The 27,988-nt window shown below is 31.9% G+C and overlaps 2 protein-coding genes and 1 long non-coding RNA gene across 5 annotated transcripts; all 3 read left to right on the plus strand.

Moving 5' to 3' along the window:
• The first annotated feature begins 2,862 nt into the window (after positions 1-2,862).
• On the plus strand, positions 2,863-3,818 carry LOC134231767 (transmembrane protein 45B-like). Its single transcript, XM_062713734.1, has one exon. It carries the CDS (start codon positions 2,888-2,890, stop codon positions 3,728-3,730), a length of 843 nt encoding a protein of 280 aa, XP_062569718.1. The 5' UTR covers positions 2,863-2,887; the 3' UTR covers positions 3,731-3,818.
• A 454-nt stretch (positions 3,819-4,272) lies between these two features.
• LOC134231763 (uncharacterized) lies at positions 4,273-27,988 on the plus strand. Its single transcript, XR_009984619.1, has 2 exons — positions 4,273-4,345; positions 24,966-27,988. It is a non-coding gene; the product is annotated as an uncharacterized LOC134231763 (long non-coding RNA).
• Positions 17,549-27,988, plus strand: LOC134231760 (transmembrane protein 45B-like). 3 transcript variants are annotated; one of them, XM_062713728.1, is made up of 2 exons: positions 17,549-17,688; positions 23,483-27,988. In XM_062713728.1, the coding sequence occupies exon 2, from the start codon at positions 23,523-23,525 to the stop codon at positions 24,399-24,401; it is 879 nt and encodes a 292-aa protein (XP_062569712.1). In that variant the 5' UTR covers positions 17,549-17,688; positions 23,483-23,522; the 3' UTR covers positions 24,402-27,988. The 3 variants fall into 3 exon arrangements, with proteins under 3 accessions (XP_062569712.1, XP_062569711.1, XP_062569713.1); XM_062713727.1 differs by having other exon boundaries at positions 17,560-17,704; XM_062713729.1 differs by lacking the exon at positions 17,549-17,688 and adding an exon at positions 19,872-19,986.

A 27,988-nucleotide genomic window follows, 5' to 3' on the forward strand; every position in this document is an offset into this window, starting at 1 on the left:
TCATGAGGAAATGGACGAAGGCGGATGTTGACCACAAACATGTCCTAGTGCATATGAAATGTAAGTAAAGATAATTTCTTGTTCAAATTCTGAAAATTATTTACACTATGTTTTACTTCAAAACAGTTGGATATTGTCTTTCTAACAAATTTTCTATCTATCAATAAAAATGTGCATTTCCTGTTTGACTATAATGCATACTTTATTGATGAATAGATGAATAGAAAGATAATATTACTAGTATGTATAGGAAATGGATCATGAGGTAGGTTTACTTTTTCTATGATGCATTTGAAGATATAGTACAGAACGCATCTTTACTCTTCATCTTTTTCCTCAAATTCATTTTTTTTTTAATTTTCAATTGATATTTTGTTCGAAGATAATTTATGATAATTTTTATCATAAGAAAGAGAAATTGACCAAGGTATTTTTGCATGCTTAAATTGAAATACCGTAACGGTTATGATAGCCTATTAGACTTTAGAAGAAAAGGGTGAAATACGGGTTTAAAAATGCGGTTTGTTTAAAAATGAGCATTTAAATGTATAATTACAAATATGTGAAATGCTCCTGAAAATGTTTTAGGTGTTTGCTTGTTTCTATTAATCAAGTAAAAAATTCTGAGTCAGTGATAAAGCTTCACTGTAAAATATAGAGGCACCAGTAATATACTATATGTAATCACTATGCATGTATACATGTATATACAAAAAGAGATAGTGATTTCGTAATATCAAATATAATTTCATATACATTACTACTTAACATTTTCCAACCATGAAATCAAATCCCCATAAACCAATATTTTTGCTTCGAACTTTGAAAATTTTACCCCATGAAAATACAACGTATGTGATTTTACAGTATTTAATTTTGTGCTGTACTCGGGAAAACTTCGATCAGAGAGTAGTGTCAAAAGCAGGAAATGTGTTAAAAACAAGTCGTTCAATTGTTTGTTCAAGTGTTTATTAATGATATAATGATAAAGACTCCGTATCAGACAAGAACAATCTTTGGGGAAAGAGATTATCTGTAAAATCTAAAAAAAAAAAAAAAAAAAAAGAAAAAAAAGAAAAAAGAAATCTTCAATGGATAGCGATTCACGGAAAGATAAAGGTGCTTAGCAGTTGCTGATTGGATATTGCGCAAAAATGTGTGAAATATACATGTACATATCGAGTGTATTTTTGAGAAACTTGTGATTTTACTGTTGATGTTCCGTATGTTTTTTAAATTAAAATTTTGGTAAGTGTGTTTTGTAGTTACCACAATTGTTGATAATGAAATTTTTTTAAATAAAATAATTTCTGCAAACCATGTGAAACTTAAACATAAGAAATAAACAGTCCTAAAAATCCTTCATTTTAATTCATCATCTTCATTGATAATATCAAAGTTAATGAATTTCTTATACGGTTTTAACGATTTACTGATATAGTGAAGTAATTTCATAGGTCCCTGTGACTTCATTTTAACCGAGTTTTGCTGTACATATAATAATACACGAACATTGTGTCGAGAACTAAAATGTCAATTTTGTACACCTCTGAACAATTTTCAAAAAATGCCAGGCTCTCCTCCCTGAAGTCTTAATTTCTACAATTTCAAAATAAGTTGGCATTTTTGCATAGCTTTGTATTATTCAGTTTAAATGTTAACAGACGTACATATGTATTTTAATGATATAACAGATTGTTCTGTAAATGACAAAATCACCCCCTTAATTCCCCCAATCAGACATCCTACCTCCCCAAAAAGGAAAGAGAATAAATTACATCTTTATTTTACATTCTGTCACCGATTCAGTCTGAAAGTTTAATACACTTTGCTGAAAGCTCAATTACACATTCAGTTGGACTATATTGTATTAAGATAAATGACTGTTGTTAGGACAATTTTTCCTTTTCTTTACATTTCAACATGTTTAAATTTGCCTTTTTTAAGTGGGGGAGGAGTCAATCTTTCGAAGTCAAGGAAGGAAGTGGTATAATCTGCATGTATTTTTTTTCCTACATAGTATTAAGAAAAAAACTCTCCTTTCGTTATCAGCCTCATTATGAACATGTATTTATTGCAGATATTTGATATATTTTTTTTTGGAGAATACAAGTTGATTTTGCTGCTATTTTTAAAAATGAGGAACTTAAGAATTATAAACATAGTTGTACACTTAAATATATAATTCCACAGCATAGAATTTATTCTTCTGAATTATGTCACTTGATATCATTTAAAATTTCAGGACACATAAAAAAGAAAAAAAAGTTTCTTATGCAGACATGCACTTTGACCAGCAACCAATTCCGTGTATAAAGAAATATTATAAAGCATCAATAACTTCCATTATGTAACTCCACTGGATCATAAATCACGTCTACTTTGAGTTGTTGATAGCTATTGTTTTTTGTTATGAAATTGTTTATTCAATTTTGTGTTTTTTCTAATACGGAAGGGTAAAAGAAATATTTTTTTTATGGCTGTAAATCAAATCTGAAAAGTAAAATGTGTCTTTTGAACCATGCAAATGACAATGTTTTGAAAGCTTCTTGATGTTAATAATCAACGTAAAAATGATCTTCAAAGTACAGAGGGTCTTTTTTCGACACAGGTAAATACACACACTGTCTGTTCATTTGAATGTACAGCAGTAAACACTTGTTGTTTTCCACTCTGACATCACTTCGGTGGTTAATGTAATGTAGATAAATAGGTGATAAGTGTACTTTTAAAACTGATGTTTCTTACTCTATATATTTATCATTTAATATGTTGTAAATTTGGTCGTTACGGACACTTCTCTCAGATGTACCTAATATTCTTTCTTATTCTTGTACTTTTTTCAGTTGTTTCCACCACACTGAGTTGCAGTAAATAGCTTAGCATCATGGGAAGCTTCGGGGGTCACGCTCTTCCTGGGTCTTTCTTCATTATCATGTCAATTTGGTGGACCGTCTCTATTTTCAATCGGCACTTCAAGTCCTTGAAAAGAAACACTCGATTCAAATCATCCGTAACTTTTCCCTTTCTCTGCTGTCCTGGAAGGCTTAAAGCATGGCCCTTGGAAGCAATGTTAAAACTTTTCATGGTGTCTGTCGGATTTTCATTGGAAATTTACACCGGCATGAGTGATGGGAAATTCTCAGCCCTTGGAAATGGACAGCATGCAACCATGTTTTTCTTTTTCGGTATTGCGGCGGTAATTGACTTGCTTTTATTTTATGATGTGCCATTGCCTAAGGGTTTAGACTATGTTGCAACTATCATCGCCATAGGTGTTGAAGGACTTTTGTTCAATTTTCATCTCCATGGGCGATCACACTTGGATGTGCGGCTGCATACCCTTCTTATTTACACCATTGCCTTAAATGCAGTAGGAATGATCTTAGAAATGAAGTATCGTAACAATGTTTTGTGTGCTCTTTCCCGATGCTATGGGTTTTTACTCCAGGGTACGTGGTTCTGGCAAGTTGGATTCATCCTTTACAACCCAAATCCGAACCATATTCCATGGAAACCGGATAACCATGATGATTTAATGATTGCGACTCTGTACTATTCCTGGCACGCTGCCGCAGATTTCCTCGTTATTCTGTGCATTGGCGGAGTGATAGGCTGTATTCATCGACGATGTGGAGGATATGATGAAAAAGATGAATTTGCAATGAAAAGACTGATCCACACTGGTTCCAATGGCCAAACCTTGATCTCAATGCACGAGGAACAGTGATATTGAAATCAATAAACCTGTATCCAAATAATCCAGGTCTGTCATCAAGGCAATCCAGACCAGTGTATGCAAATGATGCTCTACTCCAGTCAGCCATACATGTACCATTTGTAGTACACAACACGTAACGTCCTGGATGTCTAGATCTTTAACCTTTTAACCTACATTTATATTTATATATCTATTCATTATAGTTATCATACTGTAAAAACCTTTGTTTCATTTAATCTTGTCATTGACTTTTTTCTAAGTTTCAACATATTTTGCCTGGTATTTGATTTGTTATATACACATGTATATGTTTCTTTTGCAACTTTAATTATCTGTAGAAATCCTTGTTTTCCAGAATTTTTGGTTTTGGAATTGATGTAAGGAGCTTATATTGTTTTAGATAAACAAAGTCCAAGCAGCTCTGCAACATGTCATTTACTTCCATCCTTTTTAATTATCATTACTCTACCTGAATGATCTTTTTTTACTTTTATTATCCTACTTTAAACATTTATAATGCCAAATTACAAACTTCATTCTTTTAAATCCTCTTTTTTGAAATAAAAGGAAAATGGACCAGTTTAATAAATTCACAACATGTATATCCCAATTCAAATACAGAAAGTAAAAGACATTAATGTTTCAGCTTAGGCATTAATTTGTGGGCTTTTCACAACTAAAATGTTTTCTTTCCATGCCCGTTGGACTAGAAATAATTTTGATAGAAAACATTGAATAGTTAATGAAATATTTTTGCCTGAAAGCATTTTTCTATTATTTCAAGCTTATTGATTTGCCAGTTTGTCGTCAACAAGCACAGCCAAGTAGAGGCTGTTACATCATATAGTTTGTAGCCTGAATGAACAATTAAATTTCAAATGGATTCAATGTGAAGTTGCTGAACAGCCGACAATTTATTCCCCTTATAACCTAGGTCTTGGCATTTTGGGCAGCTTTAAAATAAAAAAAATGCTGACAATTTTTTTTTTTCAAATCTCCAATCATGAATGTAATAACATGAAGAAAATAAAGCTAATTTTATTCACCCAATCAAAACACATGATACATTAACCATATTATATTATGTTTAGAATGCATTCGCTGTTGTGATTTTTTCCCCTTAATCGTCCATTCTGTTACATGTAAGAGAACATGAATGCATTGTGATAGATCCAAACACTTATATTCAACAATGTTCAATGATATACATGTAATGTTATGGATGTTAAATTTAGTGATATCTTTTTTTTATATTTTCGAAAGTACATATCATATATTTTTAAAGCATGGAGATTAAATTTATTAAAGAATTGAAACATATTTTTTTTTCAAGAATTGAAAAAATTATTCTGTAAATAAAAAAATGATCGTATTTCTAAAGTTTTGAAAAATGCCAATTTTTCAAGGATTTATCCTACATGTGTACCATCAATTTAAACTGAGAAAAATGTATGTTAATTAATTAACATGTGATGAACAATTTTTTACCAAATGTTTTTTTTTTTTAATTTGATTTCTTCCAATAGACTAATAGTTTGTTTTATATATACATGTATCTTTTATATTATAAACAAAAATGGTCTACTTCTTCGCATAATAGCTTAATTTCAGTTGAAAAAAAATCAAAACCAAACTTGTATTCGTTATTTGTGAAAACTATGTACATATATCGTAAGTGTTTAAGTTTCCTTTTTCAACTTATGTGTATATTTTGTAATATTTTATTTATTTTTAAATAGGATATAAATATTTATTTTCTTTTTGATGTTGGTAATTAAACCAGACTGTTCTACTGTTAAAAATTGTGCATGAAGTTTTGTTTAATTTTCATGATAATAGTCATCACTTTGATTATATGTACATCTTTGTGTTATTCATCACAAATTACTATTATGATAATTACAAATATTATTTGTATTATATATAAGGACGCAGTGTATTTTAAAATTCAGAATACATGTGGAAAAGAAGATAAACAAAAAAAACTTGCATGGCAATGATGAGTAGAGAGGAAAACGTTAAAATTTAAGAATTTCTATCATGGTTTAACATGTCATTATTTTTTTTGGAATTCGTTATACATGTAAAAATCAAGTGAACATTAAATCTAACACACAGAACCAGATAAAACAGTCACATCAGAAACTACCAGCACATTAAAGTGTTCAAACATTAAAGGAGATTAAATTTCATGACTTTTTTTTTGCATTAAAGAAAAAGCTCAGTACTTGTGATTGTATACTGCTTATAATATCTGGATTTAAGAAAGATTAAATTTAAGCTATCAAAATATTTGTTTAAATATACATATATTATGTTTTTATTCGTTTCATCATGAAGGCTTATATATTGTTTCTTAATCATATTAGGAAAGGGTTTTTAAAAAATTACCAGGTTATACACTGCACTAATTATATAATAGTGTTGTGGTTTGCGTGCAATATGCCTAAATAGTAGTCAAAGTTTGACACATGGTGCACGAGCCGGAGGCGAGTGCACTTTGTGTCAAACCCTGACTACTATTTAGGCATAGTGCACACAAAACACAACACTGTTTTATTATTATGCTGACTGTTGTTACTGTATAAAAACGGCAATATTTTCTTCATTCCCAAAGTTTTCATCACCTTCGTCTACTCTATTATGACGTCATCTTGTGCAACATGTACGTCATAATCCTTTTCTTCAATTTTGAACGTTCCACGCTTTAGGTATAATCTACTGATAGTTTTAGAGAATAGTGTTTGAGTGAAGGAAGGGGGATTGCAAGAAACTATTTTATAAGAATTGTTTTGTTTATTTTAAATCTTAAGCATAAAATATTTGAAACTAAGTTTATATATATTATAGTACAGATTTAAAGATAACGGCGTCTGTGGCGTAATCAGTAGCGCGTCAGACTGACAATCTCGGGGTCGTGAGTTCGCTCCCCTGTATGGGCGTTGTCGGATTCTCCTCAGAAATGGAAGCCGTGCACTATTTCGGCACAGTATGCTTACACTATATAAATCCTTTGAACACTATGCGAGAATAGTAGGGTATGGACTATATAGAGACAAACTGACAGGAAGCATAATAAATAGAGAATAATACATACCCTTTTCCATATCACATCCTGTATCAGCCCGAGACACCAATGTCAGCCAGAGGGCCGAAGGGCCCTCTGGCTGATATTGGTGTCTCGGGCTGATACAGGATGTGATATGGAAAAGGGTATAGATTAATATGTTTATTACATACTTAGTAATAAAATACAGCATACATTAAGTTGAGAAGACAATAAGTAAATAATCATGCATGGACTTCTTACATACATGTATATGGTCTATTGTCTCGTACAATTTGGGTTTGTTTCTACTTCTATTTCAATGGACTCGATCCGTAATTTGAAAATAATCTATTACATGTATTTGTAAATTAAGATTAACCTTATTTTCAAAAAGTTAAAATTAAGAGAATATGAACCCACCAAATATTGTGAATGATCACAAGTACTGTTTTTGTAGTTTAATTTACTAAGGGTGAGATATTGACGTCACAATAGTCGTATCAGCCCTGCAGGGCTGATATGGATTTGCGGGGCTGATATAGGTTATCAGCCCTGCAAATCAATATCAGCCCTGCAGGGCTGAAACGGCTATTGTGACGTCAGCCATATCGCATATGCAAAAAACCTGTATTTATTACTAAGTGTGTAATAATATAAAATAATGCTGGGTTTTTTAGAGATTTATTTGGAATATTTTTTGTTTTAAAATTTGTGAAGTTTATTTGGCATGGGTTAAGGTTACCTACTGTCCCCTGTGGTTTTCATGTCAGATTTACCTATTAGTCCCTTATGATTTCTCAGGTTTATCATCTTTTTACATACATGAGTCGTTGGGTTAATGCTAGTATGCATCTTCATATCATACGCGAAGCATTTAGTTTATTAAAAGAGAGGATCAAGTCTTTAAAGTGATTTATCCGCTGTCTTATAGCTTTGTTAAATGGAGAGAATAATAAATATTCCAGGATTATTAATGAAGGAGAAATTTTAATTAAACACTGAGACTTGAATGCAAGACTCATTCTTGTGTTGAGGAATAAGATTTTAATGTCATTTTAGTGATTTGACACTGTGCGTTGTTTTACACAATGCAATATTTTTTTCTTAAAGAAAAAGAAAGAAAAGAAAAAAAAAACATTGATTATGAGTCCTGTGTCTAAACAACCTGAAAGAAAAGACAGAAAAAAGCGTTTCGTTTCAATCTAAAACAAGTATAATCATACAGTTGCTTCAATTGGTTAAAAAACACAAGGATTACTATAAAAGTTATTTGGACATTTACGTTTAGATGTAAGCTCAGGCATAACATTTGAGCCTTGTAATTAATACTCTGTAGAAACAGTTGGTTCATTTATTTTTATATTAGGAGTAATAGTAAGCAAAAAATTACTTTTAACAAGTAATTTAATATAATGGTAATTTCTGTGTGAAGTTACAAATGTATGTCAAGAGCATTAGAACTGTGGAAAGGAAACTTTAAGAAAGCAGTCCTTTATTGAGTAAAATAGAACGAAAAGATTATTACTGGAATTTTCATGATGAACAAATACTGTTTATACGTATAGTGAACAAAAATGTTACTTTTGCAATTGAATGTAATGCTTACATGTTCAAACGTTTTGAATGAATGTTCTGACGTCATAATTATTTGTTGTATGCTGTTAAGAAACCAAGATATGTTTAATTAAATCATTTTCTTAATTTTATGTTGTTTTTTTTTAAAGATTTGACTGATTAATTTTAATTGTATTAAAATTCTTGTTCTCTGTTATCAGCATTTATTTCTTGTTTACACAGTTTGAATTAAAAAGTTTAACCTTATCTACGATAGACCTTTTAATTGTTTTTTATTGGTTATTTGACCATATAGTAGTGATATACTCAGTACATATACAGTGAATACCCAAGTACATGTAAGTAGCATTCCCACTCAGATCAAACTTGCATACATTGTAGCTGTCGCTCGTAAAGAAGGATATGGAGATATGGAGATAACGAACAGTATTTAATATCAAAGTCCATAAAACAATACAAAATGGGAGCAGAGCAAACACTGACACATCAGAGGTGGGATCAGGTGCCATGGAGGAGTGAGCATCCGCTGCTGACCGGTCATACCCGCTGTGTGTTCCTAGTCATGATTTGGAAAGACCACACAGCCTTAATGTCAGTTTTGTGTGAGACATTTATTTTCTATACTCTAATATAGATAACATTTTTGATGTAAGCTTTGTGATCTTTAATTACCTTTTACCAACAAATAGACATATAACATACTTCTATATATTTAAAACATAATTATAGTTAAAAGGTAAATAGAAATATCTTGTTTCTGAGTTCAGTTTTTTTTTTTATTTAAGTTACAACATAGGAAAGAAGCCATCAAATTCGAAAAAAAAACGTTGAACAAAGTAACAAGTATTGATGTACAAAAAGCATTAAAAATTTTTATTCTTACTCATGCAGATCAAGACAAGCATATACGTAAAAGTGTATGAAAGTAGAGTATACACGCGTTGAATTATTTTATTTTGATCCTGTTAAAGGGCAGGGTGATCGTGGCCATTTTTAGACTATTCTGATCTCCATTAGAAGAAGAGCTCTATATAAAGATATAATGAAATAATCAAATTTTAAAGCTTAAATTTATGAAATTTTTCTTTGCCAAATGATAGTTGACATCTCAAGATATCGTATCTAAAAAAAATTAAGTTATATCTGGTGGTTAATAAGAAAAATAATCTGTTGACCCCATAGCCTCCGTAAAGGTAATAATATTGAGCAATACACAGTATAATTTTGCGATTGCTTCCCTTTGTGCACATCAATATGGGTATAGAACCTCTTTCCCACATAACATTAACCAAGACCGGTATTCCCCTCCCCTCCCTCACTCTTGATTTTTTAATGAGAAATAATACCATAAAACTTACAAATTCCTTGTATGTCCAACCTGAATTCAATCAATTCTTTTGTTCAGTTTTAGAGATTGCTTAAAAGAAAAGGAGAGGAATATACGTATGATTTACATGATATTATTTGTCTGACTTAGTTCCAAGAAATTTTAAAAATTCAATTTAAATTAAAGCGCTTGAATTCTTAAATCCCGAATAATCTATTACATTTCATGAATAACCTAAAATCGTACGTGCATGAATAAACTCGTTCTTGACTGAAAGTTATAATATACATATACAGAAGCTACATGTATGATATATCGGGTATTGATATTATGCCATTATTTTTGTAAATATGAAGTTACGAAATAAAGGTGCATGGACACAGATTTGAAGTTTATATTTTCTGTATTATATTACGATTTATATATTTTAAAAGCATTTTACACAAAAATAAATTTTAAAGAATATTATTTCATCTGAAAGTTATTAAAACTTCACATTTTTAGATGGGTTTGATTAATAATACACTTTAAATTTTCCGGTTTTTACAAAAAAGATATAGGCCACCATATCATCAAAGATGGGAGACATAAATAAGCAGAAGTATATGTCAACAAAAAAATCGCACATTATTTTGTAAATAGTATCATGAAAATATGTAAAAACTGGTTTAAATGCATAATTCTGATGCTGAATGTACCTAAATATTTCCTTCTTATAAGATACTTTTGAATTGTGAATATCAAGGCAACTATTTTATATAGTAATAAAGTACAATAAAAAAAATGCTTGAATGAAGAAACCTGAGAAGGAGTTATTGCCCTTGTCAACATTTCTTTAAAGACTGAATAATTGAATAAATAAAGAAAATATGCATTTTTAAAATTCTTTTGTTTGACAATTTTTATCAATACACCTATTGAAAAGCATTCCTCAAAAAAGATATTGTTCTATCAGGAATGAATTTTCAAAAGTTTATCGTTTTTTGAACCACGAAAAAGGGCGTTCGCTAAGAAAAAGTAGATCTTTTAAAAATATTTGATTGTATATGAATGAAGTTTCAAACTTATCATAAAAAAAGTAGGAATGGTTTAATTTGTAAAAAGTAAGTACTAAATTAAATTGCCCCTGCTCTATGTTACCAGGGATACAAAAAATGGCTAGCTCAAAACTTTTACCAATGTCTTCTGTCGTTTTCTATGGTCAACAAAACTTGAACAAATGAGGGTAGTTGCATAAGAAAATAATTAATTAAAGAAGACGTGTTCGACATATACCAAACATTGGCACAAGTAATATCGTTTCTTCCTTTCTACACGTAGTTTTAAAATGTGAAGATTTGAGGAGTTAAAGAAGTTATATTTCAAGTTGTTTTTAAATCCAATGGATTTTTTATTGTTAAATATGCAAAGATAATTTGTTCCACATATTTTGGTTTGATTGTATTATTGTCGCTGAAAGTTTTTCTTTTGATTCATAAATATATTTAATGGGTCTGTGTAACAGATTCCGGAATTTCATCAAAGAGTTGATTGATTGCATGTTGCTTTACGTCCTGTTATAGATTTTTTCACTCTGCTACAGAGACGTCAACATATACCGCTGAAGGGCTTTACTCAACACTATAAAGCGATACTAACGCACTTTGAAAAGAAATTTAATTTTTTTCAAAGTTTGTTAACTTGGTCCCAAATTTAACGCACTTTGAATTTTTTTTAAAGTGCGTAATTTTTCGAAGTGTGTTAAATTTGGGACCAATCTAACATACTAACATGAAAAAATTAAAGAAGAAAGGGCTCTAACGGCAAAAATCCGCCTCAAGTTAGAAATAAGTTAAACATTCTCAAATAATACCATAGGGTTTGTAAATTTACAACATGATACGCGCAATAATCGCTTTGTTTTTCTAGAAATGAGAAAGGTTTTTTTTTTCAATTAACAGCTTATTTACATGTACTTCAAAATGGATGAAACATTAATTGTACAACATTATTCTTCATCATTCACATCGATCTTTACTCTCACTTTCATCTACTGTTAGTGGCTCTGGAATATCCTATGCATCAAGTAGGTATTTGCTCCGATTCCGAAGACTTTCAAAAGTACTCTCGCTGTAACGTCCGATTCCAAGATACCATATAATGAAAGTGACATGACAACAGATCCCAACAACACGGGTTCCTACTTTACATTGACAGTACCAGCTAACAACTTGGACTTCACTATAATGAACTCAAACTTTGTAGCCTTTCTACGACACATGCCTTGACTGTATTTTTGCGCTAAGTAGGTCTGGCTCATGGTTGCATATCAGAATGTCAAAACTTCCGTCACTGTCCAAGTGCTCTCTTGTGTAGCAGGGTGCAAGCTTCAACTGGTACACACCAATTTCAGATTTCGAATATCCTATTCACTTAATCTCGGAAAGTCAGGAACAGAAGAGGCAGTGATTTTTCCCATTTGCACGATCGTTTATCTAGACACTCAGACTTGATTCTTTCATAATGGCCATTTTGCTTTTTGGAGAGATATAGCATTTTATAGTCCAGTTGATCCTCCTTTTCAGAGTCCTTTGTGTTAATTTCTGGCCAATACTTATTCATCAAGGCACAGGCGATTTTTACGTATTCAGCAATATATGGTATTTGACTGTTTAGAGGAACGCGGTCAAGATATTGCCATTGTTTTATGCGGCCATTCACAGACTCGACGATCCATCGTATTTCCGAGACGAGTCTTGTGGTGTTGTTCTCTTCCACTGGCAATTGAGATTCACCTTTCTGGATAAATGGTGGCATTTCAGTTCTTACACCACGTTCATTCAACAATGCAATAGAGTCTCTTAAACATCGATCAACGATAAGGACATCTTCTTCACAAATCCACTGCTTTAAGTCTTCAATCTCGTTTCCAATTATGTGTTTCAAAATTTGTGCATCACTATTTTGCCGTCACTGAAGTAAGGGCCAATCATTACCTGTCGAAGAAACAAACATCATTGGTTTTACCAATGGTGGGTGTTTATGTAAACTGTAGCACTTGCATTGGAATTTGGACTGTAAACTCTCCTGTATGTAGATGTAAGTTCCGTAAGCCACCACATGTAATATGGCTGGAAACTTGCCTTCTCCGATTAATGATTGTGCTATCGGTCTTGTATGAAATGATATTATTTGTTCTCTGCTTATATGCCTAAAACCCAGATGCGATGCATGGCACAAAATGTTGTGAAAGATACTTCAGCGCTGATGCAATGGCAAGACGGATTGAGTCTCTGCCTAAATTGAATATTGTGCAAAGAATTTTAATTGGCATGCCTGTCTTTAGTTTAGTGAGAAATATGCCGATTCACGTGCGGACAGCATGTACTCGAATCTCTCAGATTTCCTCCAACTTCTGAAAAAAGTTCATCTACCAGGTAAGTTCTTTTTTGTTATTCCAGTCAAAGTTAAGATGTATGAATCCGATAGAAGACCTTTCATTGTCGAAATCGATGCGTTTTTCACTTCCCCTTACAGCAATTTCTCGAATCTCTGTTATTAGTTCCATTAGATCTGAGCAGTTAAAATCAGAATAAGTCTGATGTGGTTCTAGACTGGGAAATCTGTTCTGCTGCGTGAGAGTAGAAAAGATTTCTTCTGATAGATGGCCTGGGCAGTAACTACAATGTAGCTCCAATGGACAATTAATATGTTTGTCCAAAAACAGGTAATATCTAGCATTTTTAGGTACGACGACTTGCCTTGGACCACGACGCTGGATTTTTCCGTTATTTCCCCCATCATGACAAGAAGCACACGACGGTTGTGACCGGTCAGCAGGGGATGCTCACTCTTCCATGGCGCCTGTTCCCACCTCTGATTTTCGGAGGTCCGTGTTTGCTCTGCTCCTATTTTGTATTGTTTTATAGACTTTGAGATTGAATATATTTCCATATATTTCTTGCATATAGCACACGGGAATGACAATGACTGCCACCCACTGAAGGTATTTTATATATAAGGCAATTAAATAGCTCCTGTTCACTTATAGTATGTCCTATAAGACCAGGAACTAATGGTTCGGAGATCCGTGTCATGTCGTCCTGTCATCATGTGATATGTCCTGAGATGCTGTTGTGGTTTTATGAAATTTGTGTATGACACCCTTGACCTGTTGACTGTTAGCTATACCCCCCGCTTGAAAAGCGGGAGGGTATATAGTTATCGGTATGTTTGTAATTCCGTCCGTTTGTCTGTACGTCCGCCCGCCTGTTACGCTTTGGGGTACCCATCTTCTCTTATCCAAAACTCCTCTTATACCACTGAATGAAATTTAATGAGACTTTCAGAGCATCTATATTACATAATGCCATTGTGCACCTACTATTTTATTTTTTGATCCGACACATATTTTGGGTTTCCAAGAGCAAAACATGACACTGCCATTATACTCTTACCTGAGACGTGAGGTGTGGCGGCTTCTGAATAATATGGGACACCAAGAATTATTCCTCTTTACACGTTACAGTAAAGCAATATAGAGAGGAAAATTTCTCATAGCAAAACATGGGCACCAATCGCATCATCTCTCGTCTTTCCGTCAGAGGTCGGAAAAACAACCTCGAGGTCGTTTTTCCGCTAGTCGGAAAGGCCCGAGAAGTTGCGATTACATGGGCACTACCATTATATTCATATGGGAGGCGAGGGGTATCATAAAGTGAGCTCATTGCTCACAGTACGGTATACCTTTAGTTTTAAATACATTCGTTTTTAAAATCTTATTATAAAATCGCATGATTTTGTGTATAATTTTCAATTTTTCTCGGGGGAGGCCCCCGAGCCCCCACCAATGGGAGGGGTTACCCCCTCCCGAACCTACCTCCATTCGTTGCTTTATACTTCAGGTGAATCTTCAATGCACAATAGCCTACACATGAACAGAAAAGGAATAAACGCCGCTGTTAGCATTGGTATTGAAAATGCTGCTTACCCTTTTTGTGGTTTATCCCCCCCCCCCCTTCCGTTTAATATGCCATGTGCCAACACCTATGTATCGGCTTGGAAAGATAAAAAGTTTGACCTTCTACCCGTCTTCTCCTCTTCTCGACGGGAGCTCAATTTATAAGTTTTTCGAAAGATAAATAACAAATCAATGCATTCCATTACTAAAATCTAAGTCCAGAATTTTTGGTTTGATACATATTTTTTTTTCAAAGTGCGTTAAGTGTAACAATGGTAAATTATGTAGATGTAAACTCTTAAACTGATTTTTTTTTTTCAAAGTGCGTTGAGTTGTTCCAAAATTTAACGCACTTTGAAAAAAAATTCAAAGCGAGTTGATTTTGCCTAAATTTTAACGCACTTTTAAAATTTTCTTCAAAGAGCGTAATTTTTTCAAAGTGCTGTGCCATGCATAGTGCATTCTCTTTCGTGCCAACGTTCAAATTTCATTTCAAAGTGCAAACGCTTACGGAAGATACAGTTGCCAATAATTTTATCATTATTTATCTTAAATATTTTTTATCGACATAGGACAGTCACGACCGGGACTCGAATCCACGTTATTCCGATCAAGATCTAGCGAATTCTTGTTAATGGATGTAAACGTAATTTATAAGAGATTTCTAAAACAACAATACCACTGATCATCCTTCTTCATTAGTTTCATTGGTAATTCTGTATTTATGTTAAAAATCTCCCTCGAAACAAGATTTTGTTTCTTGAAATTTTTATCTACCGTAAAAGGGTCATTTCTGAAACTTAAATTATCTGAAATGGAAAATGATATCACCATATTATAAGTAATGGCATGATAGACTAAAAGTTCATAATATTTGCATGAAGTGCAAATTTAGTTTCTAAGAAAATCTCAGAAGAAAGTGTAAGCCAATGACAAATAGAATTTTTGTTTCAAAGAGTTTATTTTTAGTAACTGAAATTGATAGTGAATACAATTGATGATCGTATACTGGACCCCTAAGGTCGCCGTAGATAGTATTTTTATAATGTACAATACATAATACTCATGCATTTCATTGATTTAAGTAAACAAGTTATTCAATGAATTGGGCCTAAATCGTGGAATTTCTATACAAAACAGTTCGTAATCTAAACATAAGTTTTTTTTGTAAACTTGCGGTCAGTGTCCTTGTATTAGGCAAAGGTTAGTATAACATTAACATAAATTTTAATAATGTTCGGCAATAACTGTTCCTGTATTGTCGTCCCCAAATAAAAACATCCTGGTAGCTTTAAATATATATGCGCTGTCCATAATCCGATTAACAGGTTTATTTATTTTGTCGGAAAAGTCTTACACTTCCATATCCTTCTTGAATTAGAGGCCAATGCACTCTATACTGTAAGTACATTATAAATAATTTATGATGTTTACTAGTATTTTACTAAATAAAATATTTGTCTCAAACCCTAAAGGTTTACAAAAGGGGAAGGTTACAGCAACCATTTGTCAGATGTCTGTGGGCTGAAAAGTGTTGAAAAAGACAGTGATTTTTATGAATTTATAGACTTGTATAAAGGCTGAGCTGTGAATCACTCAGATGTAAATTTTTGCCGGTTTAGGGGGGGGGGTCATTTTTTTTTATATCATTATAAATGTAAGAACGTTCTCGATATGTATAGGGTATTTCCTGTAAATAGGTGAAAAGTAGGACACTGCCGTGTATTTTAAAGCAGAATGCATATATAAGTTTAATTGTAAGAGCTAAGGGTATTGAATTTTTATAGTTAAATTGCATTACTTTTTCTTGCTTCTATGCAATGTTGCTGAAATGTCAAATCATGAATTCATATGGTTTAAAGTGCTAAATTCGGGGGCCTCCCTACAAGTTTATGGTTATCAGAAATGTTTCATGCCATTTTCGGAACAAAATCTTTGAATGAGAAAAAACTAAACTATACCCAAAAATATAAACATACATTTATATTCCTCAATAAATTAATATTAACTCATTGCATGGGATGCTGCAAGCCAAAAAATCCATATCAGATATGTGTACATTGCGCTTGATTATGTTGCTACAGTGTACTATTAAGATATGCAATCAAATATATGTTGACAAGGATCTTACATTTGAAAGTAAAAAGAAATATCAGGAGACACGTGCACAGATATATAAGGTTTTATTATATAGAAGAGTAGGGGGTCAAATTTCTTTGGGGTCTAGATTTTTTTCAACATCTGTGAAGTCGTAGAAATACCGGCCTGGAAGGGTTTTCTACGGTCGAAAACTGATCCTACTTGTTGTAGAATATTGACCCTGGGTCATTTTTCTACGTAGAAAAATGACTCCCATGTCGATTTTCTACGGGGGTCACTTTTCGTTGTTACACCGGCGCAATAACCCCCACCCCATATTCGGATCAGCGCATAGGCTAAATCTTAATTTATATAGAACTTAATTTTAAAGCTTTAAGCATCCATGATACTTTTGAAAAAGCCATATTGTTTTGTTTCATAAAAGTATCAAAATCAATCCCCCCCCCCAATATCCTATCCACCAGGATTTTTTACTCCATTTTTGTAGAAATTTGTATATTTATTATAGATTCATATTTTTTCTTTTCTATTCTGAGTCTGAAACAAATCTGTCCATTTATAAATTCATATTAAATTTCTTTAATTTTCTTTGTTCCTTATCATGATACCGTTTTTCGTCATTGATCAACTTTGATTAGATTTCTACACAGGCGCTTGACGCTTTTTACTTTTCTTTTCATAAATAAAAAAAAACTACACTATAATAATAACACAATTGCTTGACATTTTTATATATGCCTAAACTTCTTTTCATAGATAAAAAAAAATCCCTACACTAATAGTACAGAGTATTTTTTTTTTCATCTATGAAAAGAATGGTTATATAAAAACGTCAAGCGCCTGTAAATTTCGATCGGGATCTGGATTCCTAATGTTTTCGATTTACTTCATTGCTCCACGCGAGCGTCGTCACGTACACTATCATGACTATGGCACAGGTTCAGTTGAAAATGTAGGACTCCTTAATGGTTTTAAAGGTAAACTACCATTCAGGTATGCCTAATTAATATTTATGCTACTTTAAAACCTTTAAAGCGCTTTTTTCTTTGAAATATATTTCGTTTGTAAAGGGAAAAAATCTCGAAGCTTCCATCATCTGTGAAGTTTTGCTTTCAATCTCTGTACTCCCCCACAATATAAACACACGCGTGACGGTACATTTCACGTTGTTTGAAGTTCAAGACTGGTTTAATGACCAGCTAGCTGACCCCTGTCTGAATTTTAACCAAAAAAAAAAAATCATTGAAATTTAGGGTAGGGTGGTGTAATTTCGACCACCTGGTTAATTTCGACCGTTCATAAATATCTTATTACATTTTGTTTATGACGTATAATTGTGTATGTACATTTGTAGTATGCAGAAAGAAAACAAATTTTTAATATATTGTGCCCAAAATAATCTTATTTCCATGAGCGTTATAAGATCGTTATTGGAAAATTACATCAAAGAATAGGCTTTATCACCCGAAAAATTACTGACGAGTATATTTTTGTCACTACGGTGAACTATCACCTCAGAAAAATCTTGTATGGAAAGACAGTCAATGGATATCCCTGGCGTGATATTTATCAAATATTATTTTGAAAATGAAATTAATGCCCTTATAATTTATAGTATTTATTAGTTTTTTACAAATTAAATTGCAAATCAGCTTAACAGAAATCGGCCAAAGTTATCCCTACATGAATACGGCGTCAGTGGGTAACTTCAGTCTTCGACATATCCCGGGAGTCCGATGCCCGGGACCTGGTAAAATTGGAAGCGGGCATGTGGAAGTTGCACACTTACAAGCCCGAAGGGCATGTAAATTCTAAGATATAAGCCTCGGTATAATAAAATTAAATAAGACCAATTACACTAAATGTACTTTAAAGTCCATCTAAAATCAAGTTCAAAATAAAATTTAACTGAAATCTTATTTTACCGCGATTTCCAAGGAACTCTTCTGCAAAGGAGACGCAAAAAGTGTACAAGTTGAAAACAAATGGCGAGACCATAAATTGACAGAATGGATTTCAGATCATGGCATGAAATGGCAAATAAGAATAATACTATAACTTGATAAAATTCTGGGCATGTAAATATTTGTTCGGGCTTGTGTAATTGGTTATCACACCTGCCCAAAGGGCATGTGCTGAAAAAAAATTTTGGCGAAGACTGTAACTTCGACCAGTGTAAAATGACGCAATTTACTATCTGTCACCAGAAAGAATTCATGACGGTCCTGAAAAAATATTAGAATAAGTATTATATACATTAATACCTGGTAGAAACTAGTACTACAATAGTGAAAAATCATTTGTTTAATTTACACGCGGTTTTAGATGCCCGTACATGTACATTTGTAGCATACATTAACCAATTGGCAAATCGGCGTCATAGACATCTGGTGCACTCGATGTCTTCGAATTAGGTACATTTTGAAAATTGTCATTTTTTGGTCAGTATTTTTACTTGATCTTTTAGGCTGTACAGCAGAAAAATTAAAATTCATATTTTATGAACTATATTAGAGCTGACGCCAATTATGTCCTTTGTATTGGCCCCATCGGTCGAAAATACCCCGTGTGCGGTCGAAATTACCCAACACACATATCTTGTAAATCGAACGCATTTATTTCATAGTATGACCAAAAATATATAAAAAATCAATGTAATTTGAAAGATTAAAAGTATTTCGAAGGTAAAACGATCCAGTAAAAGTTGTAGCATAACATAACAGTGACATACTTTAACAAATCTTAAGACTAGTATAAAAAAATAACCGGTCGAAATTACACCACCCTACCCTATTTGTCGTCTTTTTATTTTTAATTTTCATGGTTACATAGTGCTGATAAAAAATATCATTACATGTTGCTTAATCACACTACATTACATAATATCAGCACTGCACTGCATGGGTACTTGGTTTTTATTTACATGCATATAAAGGTCACAATCATAACTAGGTATATATAATATATAATTGATCATTTATACTCTAGCTCTGCTTCTCATAATTCTAAAATTCATGCAGTGAAGGCATGAAGTCAATGAGTATGTTTAAAAGAGTTTTTAATGACATTCTTAAAGGGTTTAAATGGAAAGGTTCGTGACATATAGCTTGTTTTATATGAGTGCTAAAAGGGTATTGCAAAATATTTGATTTTGTTGGACTGAGGCAGACTTAAAATGTCACACTCACGTGTATGGAAGTATTTGGATTTCTGTGATTTAATTTGTTCTGTCACCCTGGAGACTTGAGATCTTTTCTCCTTTTGAAATTTGTTTGGTAAGCAAGTTAAAGCAACACATTGCTTTCGTTGAACAGGTTTAATTGATTTAAAATTTTTGGTGATCAGATTTTATGGTTTTATAATTGGCAAAAATGTAATATTCCTGATAGGAAAATTGTGGACAGCTGTGTTCATTTAAATGCATGTACATGTATGCAGTTGTACACTGTACTTAAGAAAAAATTATATTTCGTTATTTCATGTTTACCCAATTATCAAGATTATATATTTACCGTCATTAAAAGAAAAGATTTTTTTTAAAAACAGTCTAACTGGTGTTCAGTGAAAAAGGAATTAAATCACAATATTTGAATATTCAGGGTCACTAAATTGTTAATTTATTTAAAATGATGATTATTGGTCTTATGTACAGTAAACTTGAAATTTCTGTTTAGTGTCATTAATCAGCACACCTCACATTACACGTGCTGACTTTCATTTTACATTAAGGTATAGTTTTTCAGTGCTTGCGGTTATGCTGATGACATTTTTAAAATAAATTTTTCTTAAGATCACTCAGGTGGAATTGATAAACAAGGTTTTCTCTATGTTACCTGAACGACACGATGAAAACCACACACCCATAAAATCTACATTCACTGTTCTAAGTACCGTATGGATGTGAGGTTAAAATTTTCCATGTTAGCTAGCTCTTTCATATACACATATACTTTTACTTTCATGAAAGCATTTCCTCAAACTTTTCATGAAAATGGCACATGAAAGGGGGTTATAAATTGATAGCAGATATAGACTAGCAAGCAGACTTCAATATCCATTAAGTTTTCTCAAGGTAGATTGATTCAGGTAGGAGAGTGATTTCCATTTCACGGGTGTATCCCTACGGTAAGTGAAGGTGTATAAATACCTTAACCCAGTACCAACATTCCAATCAGCTTGATGCTGTACGTATTGTTTACAAGAACACAAACCAATTTGATTTCAAACCACTTGGATGAAAAGAGTGGCTGTGAGGATATTTGATTTGGGGTATTTTTTTTGTGTGTGTGTGCATGTTGTTATACACCTCCCCATTTTCATTTTTTGTGGGCTTCCAGTTGACTGGCAAATGCGGGGGTGAAGGATTTAATTGAGTGAGAGGACAATATAGTGGGATTATATCACAGTATGGAAGTTTATCGATGATAAGATAAAAACTCCCTACAGGTATTTACAAACAAATACATCAGAGCTGTTGAAATCTGTTTTTTTTTAATTAACACAATTTAAAATGTCTTTTTGTATCATGTGAAGGAATTGAATGTTGTAAACAAAAAGTTTACTTAAAGGAATTCAAGCTAAATTCTTAAAGCAGAGAATTTTTTCTTCATTTTAAGCTCAGAGACTTTGAGGTAATCTATGATCAGAAGGGTATGTTGATTGGTAAGGGAACTAAGATTTCAATTTGGTATATCTCAATTTTCCAAAAATGTCCCCCCCTATCCCTGCAGTTTTAATTTCTAAAATTTCGCATGAGTCTGCATAATTTGCATACCAATGTAATATTCCGAGGCCATTATAATTCAACAGAGAGAAGTATTTAAATGATTTAACAGATCATATCATAAATGATATTACAGATGAAAAATCACCACCTTAATTCCTCCCAACCCCCCCTCACCCACCCCATCTCTCCCCAAAAAGAGAAAAAATGAACTACATCTTGTGGCCTTGTTTTTGACTTGATCTAGCCTCTAGGTTAATGATTTTCAGAATGGACATTGTGATTTTCTTATGCATGACCAGACGGTTTAAGTGGACAAAATAGGGATTGCTTGTCAGGCTTGGGACAAATATAGCGATTGATTTCCATTTTAATCCTTTATGAAAACAATCAATTCTTGACAGGAAAGAATTTTAAAAATATATAGCCATATAAAAGCAGCTGATTTTAAAGTCTTTTATTTGAAGAAAAAATCATGCTTGCTATTTTATAAGCACAAAAGGCTCTTTTGAGTGCCTAATATCATTTATCTGTATCATGTATTTATCTGTAAAGCAAATGATCATATACATGTAGTTTTGTACATTCTATGTTTTGGGAAGTCGGAGGGTGAAGGTGGGGGGAGTTCTTCAAAAACCATATTTGCATTTTTCTAGAGTACCAGGGTAAAAAACCCCAAACAGTCCCTTTGTTTGTCATATTCTACAGAAATTCAAATACACAGTTTCAGAGATACATTTTTTGAAATGCAGTGGAAAACAAAGTTCAAATTACAAGTGTTGAACATCAGATATGTTGACAAGAAACTAATTCAGACCTGAATGTAAACATTAATTGCTACCACATAATACCGAAACAACATTCGGAAGCTATTCTATTGATTCTTGGTTTAACTGAGTGTCATTAACTGTTCATTGAAGTACATTTATGGATTTATACACCTGTATTGATTCACCAATTCAGTCTGAAAGTTTAATACACTTTGCTGAAAGCTCAATAACACATTCAGTTGGACTAATATTATACTATGTAAAACGACTGTTGTAGAACAATTTTTCCTTTTCTTTATCAAGTTTATATTTCAAGTTTTCAACATGTTCAAATTAGCCTTTTTTGAGTGGGGGAGGAGTCATTTATTGAAGGTCAAAGAGTGAATTTGTATAATGTACATGTATTTTTACCTTTATAGTATATACATGTATGAACTAAAACTATCCTTTTGTTATCAGCCTCATTAATTTATGAACATGTATTAATTGCAGATGTATGATCAATATATTTTTTAGAGAATACATGTTGATTTTGCTGTTATTTTTAAAAATGAAGAACTTAATTATAAACACAGTTGTACAAAGATATAATTTTCACAGCATAGAGTTTATTCATCATCATTTCAATAGATTTCATTTAAGGACACACAAATGAAAAAAAAAAAATGTTTCTTATGCAGACATGCACTTTGACCATCAACCAATTCTGTGTATAAAGGAATTTTAAGCATCAAAAACTAATTCCCATATGTGACTCAATTGGATCATAAATCACATGTACTTTGAGTTGTTGATAGCTATTGTTTTTTGTTATGAAATTGTTTATACAACTTTGTGTTATTCTAATACGGAAGAGTAAAAGAAATAAATTTATATGGCCATAAATCAAATCTGAAAGATAAAATGTGTCCTTTGATCCATGCAAATGACTTTGTATTTTGAAAGCTCCTTGATGTTAATAATCAAGAGAAGTATGATCTTCAAGATGTTCAAAGTACAGAGGGTCTTTTTTTGACACAAGTAAATAGACACACTGTCTGTTCATTTGAACTTTGAGAAAGATGTGCACAACAGTAAACACTTGTTGTTTTCCACTCCGACATCACTCAGGTGATAAATGTAATGTAGATAAATAGGTGATAAGTGTACTTTTAAAACTGATGTTTCTTACTCCATATATTTATCATTTATGTTGTAATTTGGTCATTATCGACACTTCTCTCAGTTGTACCAGAGATACTGAATGATCTTTCTTATTCCTGTACATTTTATTTTCAGTTGTTTCCACAAGCTGAGTTTCGGTAAATAGCCTGGAATCATGGGAAGCTTTGGGGGTCACGCCCTTCCTGGGTCTTTCTTCATTATCATGTCAATTTGGTGGACCGTCTGTGTTTTCATTCGGCACTTCAAGTCCTTGAAAAGAAACACCCGATTCAAATCATCCGTAACTTTTCCCTTCCTCTGCTGTCCTGGAAGGCTTAAAGCATGGCCCTTGGAAGCCATGTTGAAACTTTTCATGGTGTCTGTTGGATTTTCATTGGAAATTTACACCGGCATGAGTGATGGGAAATTCTCAGCCCTTGGAAATGGACAGCATGCCACCATGTTTTTCTTTTTCGGTATGGCTGCGGTAATAGACTTGCTTTTATTTTATGATGTGCCATTGCCTAAGGACTTAGACTATGTTGCAACTATCATCGCCATAGGTATTGAAGGGCTTTTGTTCAAATTTCATCTCCATGGGCGATCACACTTGGATGTGCAGCTGCATACCCTTCTTATTTACACCATTGCCTTAAATACAATAGGAATAATCTTAGAAATGAAGTATCGTAACAATGTTTTGTGTGCTCTTTCCCGGTGCTATGGGTTTTTACTCCAGGGTACGTGGTTCTGGCAAATTGGATTCATCCTTTACAACCCAAATCCGAACCATATTCCATGGAAACCGGATGACCATGATGATTTAATGATTGCGACTATGTTCTATGCTTGGCACGCTGCCGCAGATTTCCTCGTTATTCTGTGCATTGGCGGAGTGATAGCCTGTATTCATCGACGATGTGGAGGATATGATGAAAAAGATGAATTTGCGATGAAAAGACTGATCCACACTGGTTCCAACGGCCAAACCTTGATCTCAATGCATGAGGACAGTGACAGTGATATTGAAATCCATAAACCTGTATCCAAATAATCCAGGTCTGTCATCCAGGCAATCCAGCCCATGCAGTGTATGCAAATGATGCTCTACTCCTTTAAGCCATAACACATATGTAGTATACATCAAGTAACGTCCTAGATGTTTAACCTATTTTTATATTCATATTAAATTTATTCATTATAGGTATCATATTGTAAAAACCTTTGTTTCATTTAATCTTATCATTGACTTTGCTCTTAGTTTCAACATATTTTGCCTGGTATATTCTTTTGCAGCTTTAATTATCTGTAGAAATCCTTGTTTTCCAGAATTTTTTTTGGAATTGATGTAAGGAGCTTATATTTTTTTAGATAAACAAAGTCCAAGCAGCTCTAAATATGTCATTTACTTCCATCCTTTTTAATTATCATTACTCTACCTGAATGATGTTTTTTTTTTGTGTTTTTTTTTTAACTTTTATTATCTTACTTTAAACGTTTATAATGCCAAATTTCAAACTTCATTGGTTAAATTTTTTTTTTCTTTTTTTGAATAAAAGGAAAATGGATCAGTTTAATCATTTTACTACATGTATATCTCAATTCAAATATAAAAAAGTTAAAAAGCATTAATTTTATAGCTAATGCATTAATTTGTGGGCTTTTCACAAACTAATGTTTTCTTTCCATATCCATTGAACCAGAAATAATTTTGAGAGAAAACATTGAATGGTTAATGAAATATTTTTGCCTTAAAGCGTTTTTCTATTATTTAAAGCTTATTGATTTTCCCAGTTTGTCGTCAACAAGCACTGCCAAGCAGAGGCAGTTACATTATATTGTTTGTAGCCTGAATGGACAATTTAATTTTAAATGGATACAATTCGAAGTTGCTGAACAGCCAAAAATTTACCCTCTTTAACCTGGGTTTTGGCAGCTTTTAAAGTAAAAAAAAATATTGCCTTCAAAAACTCTTCAAATCTCTAGTTATGAATATAATAACATGAAGCTTATCAAGCTTTTAGAAGTCTTGTGCAACACAGCTAATTTTATTTATCCAATCAAAACACTTGTTACAATTAACCATATTAAATTATGTTTAGAATCTTTTTGCTGTTGTGATTTTTTCCCCCTTTTTTGTCCATTCTGTTACATGTAAGAGAACATGCATGCATTGTGATAGATTCAAACACTATATTCAACAATGTTCAATGATATAATATAATGTTGTGGATGTTAAATTTAGTGATATCTCTCTTTTTTTTTTCTTTTTTTTCATGTTTTTGCAAGTACATATCATATATTTTTAAAGCATGCAGATTAAATTTACTAAAGAATTGAAACATTTTTTTTTCAAGAATTAAAAAAAAAATTATTCTATAGATTAAAAAATGAATGTACAATGTACCCCAAAACTTTTGAAAAATGCCAATTTTTAAAGGATTTATCCTACATGTGTACCATCCATTTAAAATGGAAAAAATGTGTGTTAATTAATTAAAATGTGATGAACAAGTTTTTACCAACTGTTTTTTTAATTTGATTTCTTCCAATAGACTTAAAGTTTGTTTTATACATACATGTATCCTTTATATTACTAGTATAGACAAAAATGATCTACTTCTTAGCATAATAACTTAATTTCAGATGAAAAAAAATCAAAACCAAACTTGTATTCATTATATGTGAAAACTATATACATATATAGTAAGTGTTTATGTTTAGTAAACCTTTTCAACTTTTGTGTATATTTTGTAATATTTTATTCATTTTTAAATAGTATATCATGATATTTATTTTCTTTTTGATGTTAGTGAGTAAATCAAACTGTTCTATTGTTAAAAATTGTGCATGAAGTTTTTGTTTAATATTCATGATAATAGTCAACACTTTGATTATATGTACATTTATTTCTTTGTGTTATTTATCACAAATTATTATTATTCAATTGATAATTACAAATATTATTTGTTAACAGCATTATATTTAAGCATGCAGTGTATTTTAAAAATTAGAAAACATGTTTAAAAAAAGATGAACAAAAAAATTTGCATGGCACTGATGAGTAGAGAGGAAAAGTTAAGATTTAAGAATTTTCTATCATGTTTAAGATGTCAGTATTTTTTTGGAATTCGTTATAAACGTACAAATCAAGTTAACATTGAAATTAACATACGGAACCAGATAAAACTGTCACATCAGAAACTACCAGCACATTAAAGTGTTCAAACATTAAATGAGATTAAATTCCATGACATTTTTTTTAGTATTAAAGAAAAACCTCAGTACTAGTGATTGTATTTTCTTTATAATACCTGGATTTTAAGAAATATTAAACTTTAGCTTAGTATCAAAATATCTGTTTAAATATATTATGTTTTTATTTGTTTCATCATGAAGACTTGCATATTATTTCTTAATCATATTAGGAAAGGATTTAAAAAAAAAAAAAAAAAATAGTAGGTTATACTAATGTATAATAATGCTGGGTTTTTTTTAAAGATTTATTTGGCATATTTTGTTTTTAACATTTGTAAAGGTTATTTGGCATGAGTTAAGGTTACTCACTGTCCCCTGTGGTTTTGATGTCAGGTTTACCTATTAGTCCCTTATGATTTCTCAGGTTTATCATCTTTTTACATAAATTAGTTGTTGTGTTAGTTCTAGTATGCAACTAAATTACTTCATATCATACACAAAGTATTTAGTTTATTAAAAGAAGAGAGAAGAACAGGTCTTTAAAGTGATTTATCAGCTGTTTTCAGAGCTTTTTTTATTGGAAAGAATATTAAATATTCCAGGATTATGAATGAAGGAGAGATTTGAATTAAACATTGGGACCTGAAAGCAAGACTCGTTCTCGTGTTGAGGGATAAGATTTTAATGTCATTTGACATTGTGCATTGTTTTACACAATGCTATATTTTTTTCCAGGAAAAGAAAGAAAAGAAAAAAAAACATTTATTATGAGCCCTGTGTCTAAACAACTTGAGCGAAAATACAGAAAAAATAAGATATTCCCTGCTACAAAGCATTTCATGTCAATTTAATACAAGTATAATTATACAGTTGCTTCAAATTGGTTAAAAAACACAAGGATTACTATAAAAGTTATTTTGACATTTACATTTAGATGCATGCTCAGGCATGACATTTCTGCATTGTAATTAATACTCTGTGGAAAAAGTTGGTTCATTTATTTTACATTAGGAGTAATAGTAAGCAAAAAATGACTTTTAACGAGTACAGTGTGATGGTAATTTCTGTGTAAAGTTATAGATGTATGTCAAGAGCGTTAGAACTGTGGAAAAGAAAGCAGTCCTTTATTGAGTAAAATAGAAAGAAAAGATTGTTACTGGAACTTTTATGATGAACAAATACTGTTTATAGTGAACATAAATGTTACTTTTGCAATGGAATGTAATGCTTACATGTTCAAACGTTTTGAATGAATGTCCTGACGTCATAATTATTTGTTGTATGCTGGTAAGAAACCAATCAATTAAATTAATTTCTTAATTTTATTAATTTTTTGTTAAAAAAAAAATTTGAATGTTTTATTTCAATTGTGTTAAAATTCTCTTCTCTGTTATTAGCATTTATTTCTTGTTGACGCAGTTTGAATTAAAAAGTTTAACCTTA

Source organism: Saccostrea cucullata, unplaced genomic scaffold (genome assembly GCF_032062105.1).
Source record: "Saccostrea cucullata isolate Sc308-1 unplaced genomic scaffold, CSIRO_AGI_Scuc_v1 ctg170, whole genome shotgun sequence".
NCBI lineage: Eukaryota > Metazoa > Mollusca > Bivalvia > Ostreida > Ostreidae > Saccostrea > Saccostrea cuccullata.

Bases quoted from the DNA above. Each gene is read 5' to 3' on its own strand.
- LOC134231767 (XM_062713734.1), top strand. From the start codon at position 2,888: ATGGGAAGCTTCGGGGGTCACGCTCTTCCTGGGTCTTTCTTCATTATC.
- LOC134231760 (XM_062713728.1), top strand. From the start codon at position 23,523: ATGGGAAGCTTTGGGGGTCACGCCCTTCCTGGGTCTTTCTTCATTATC.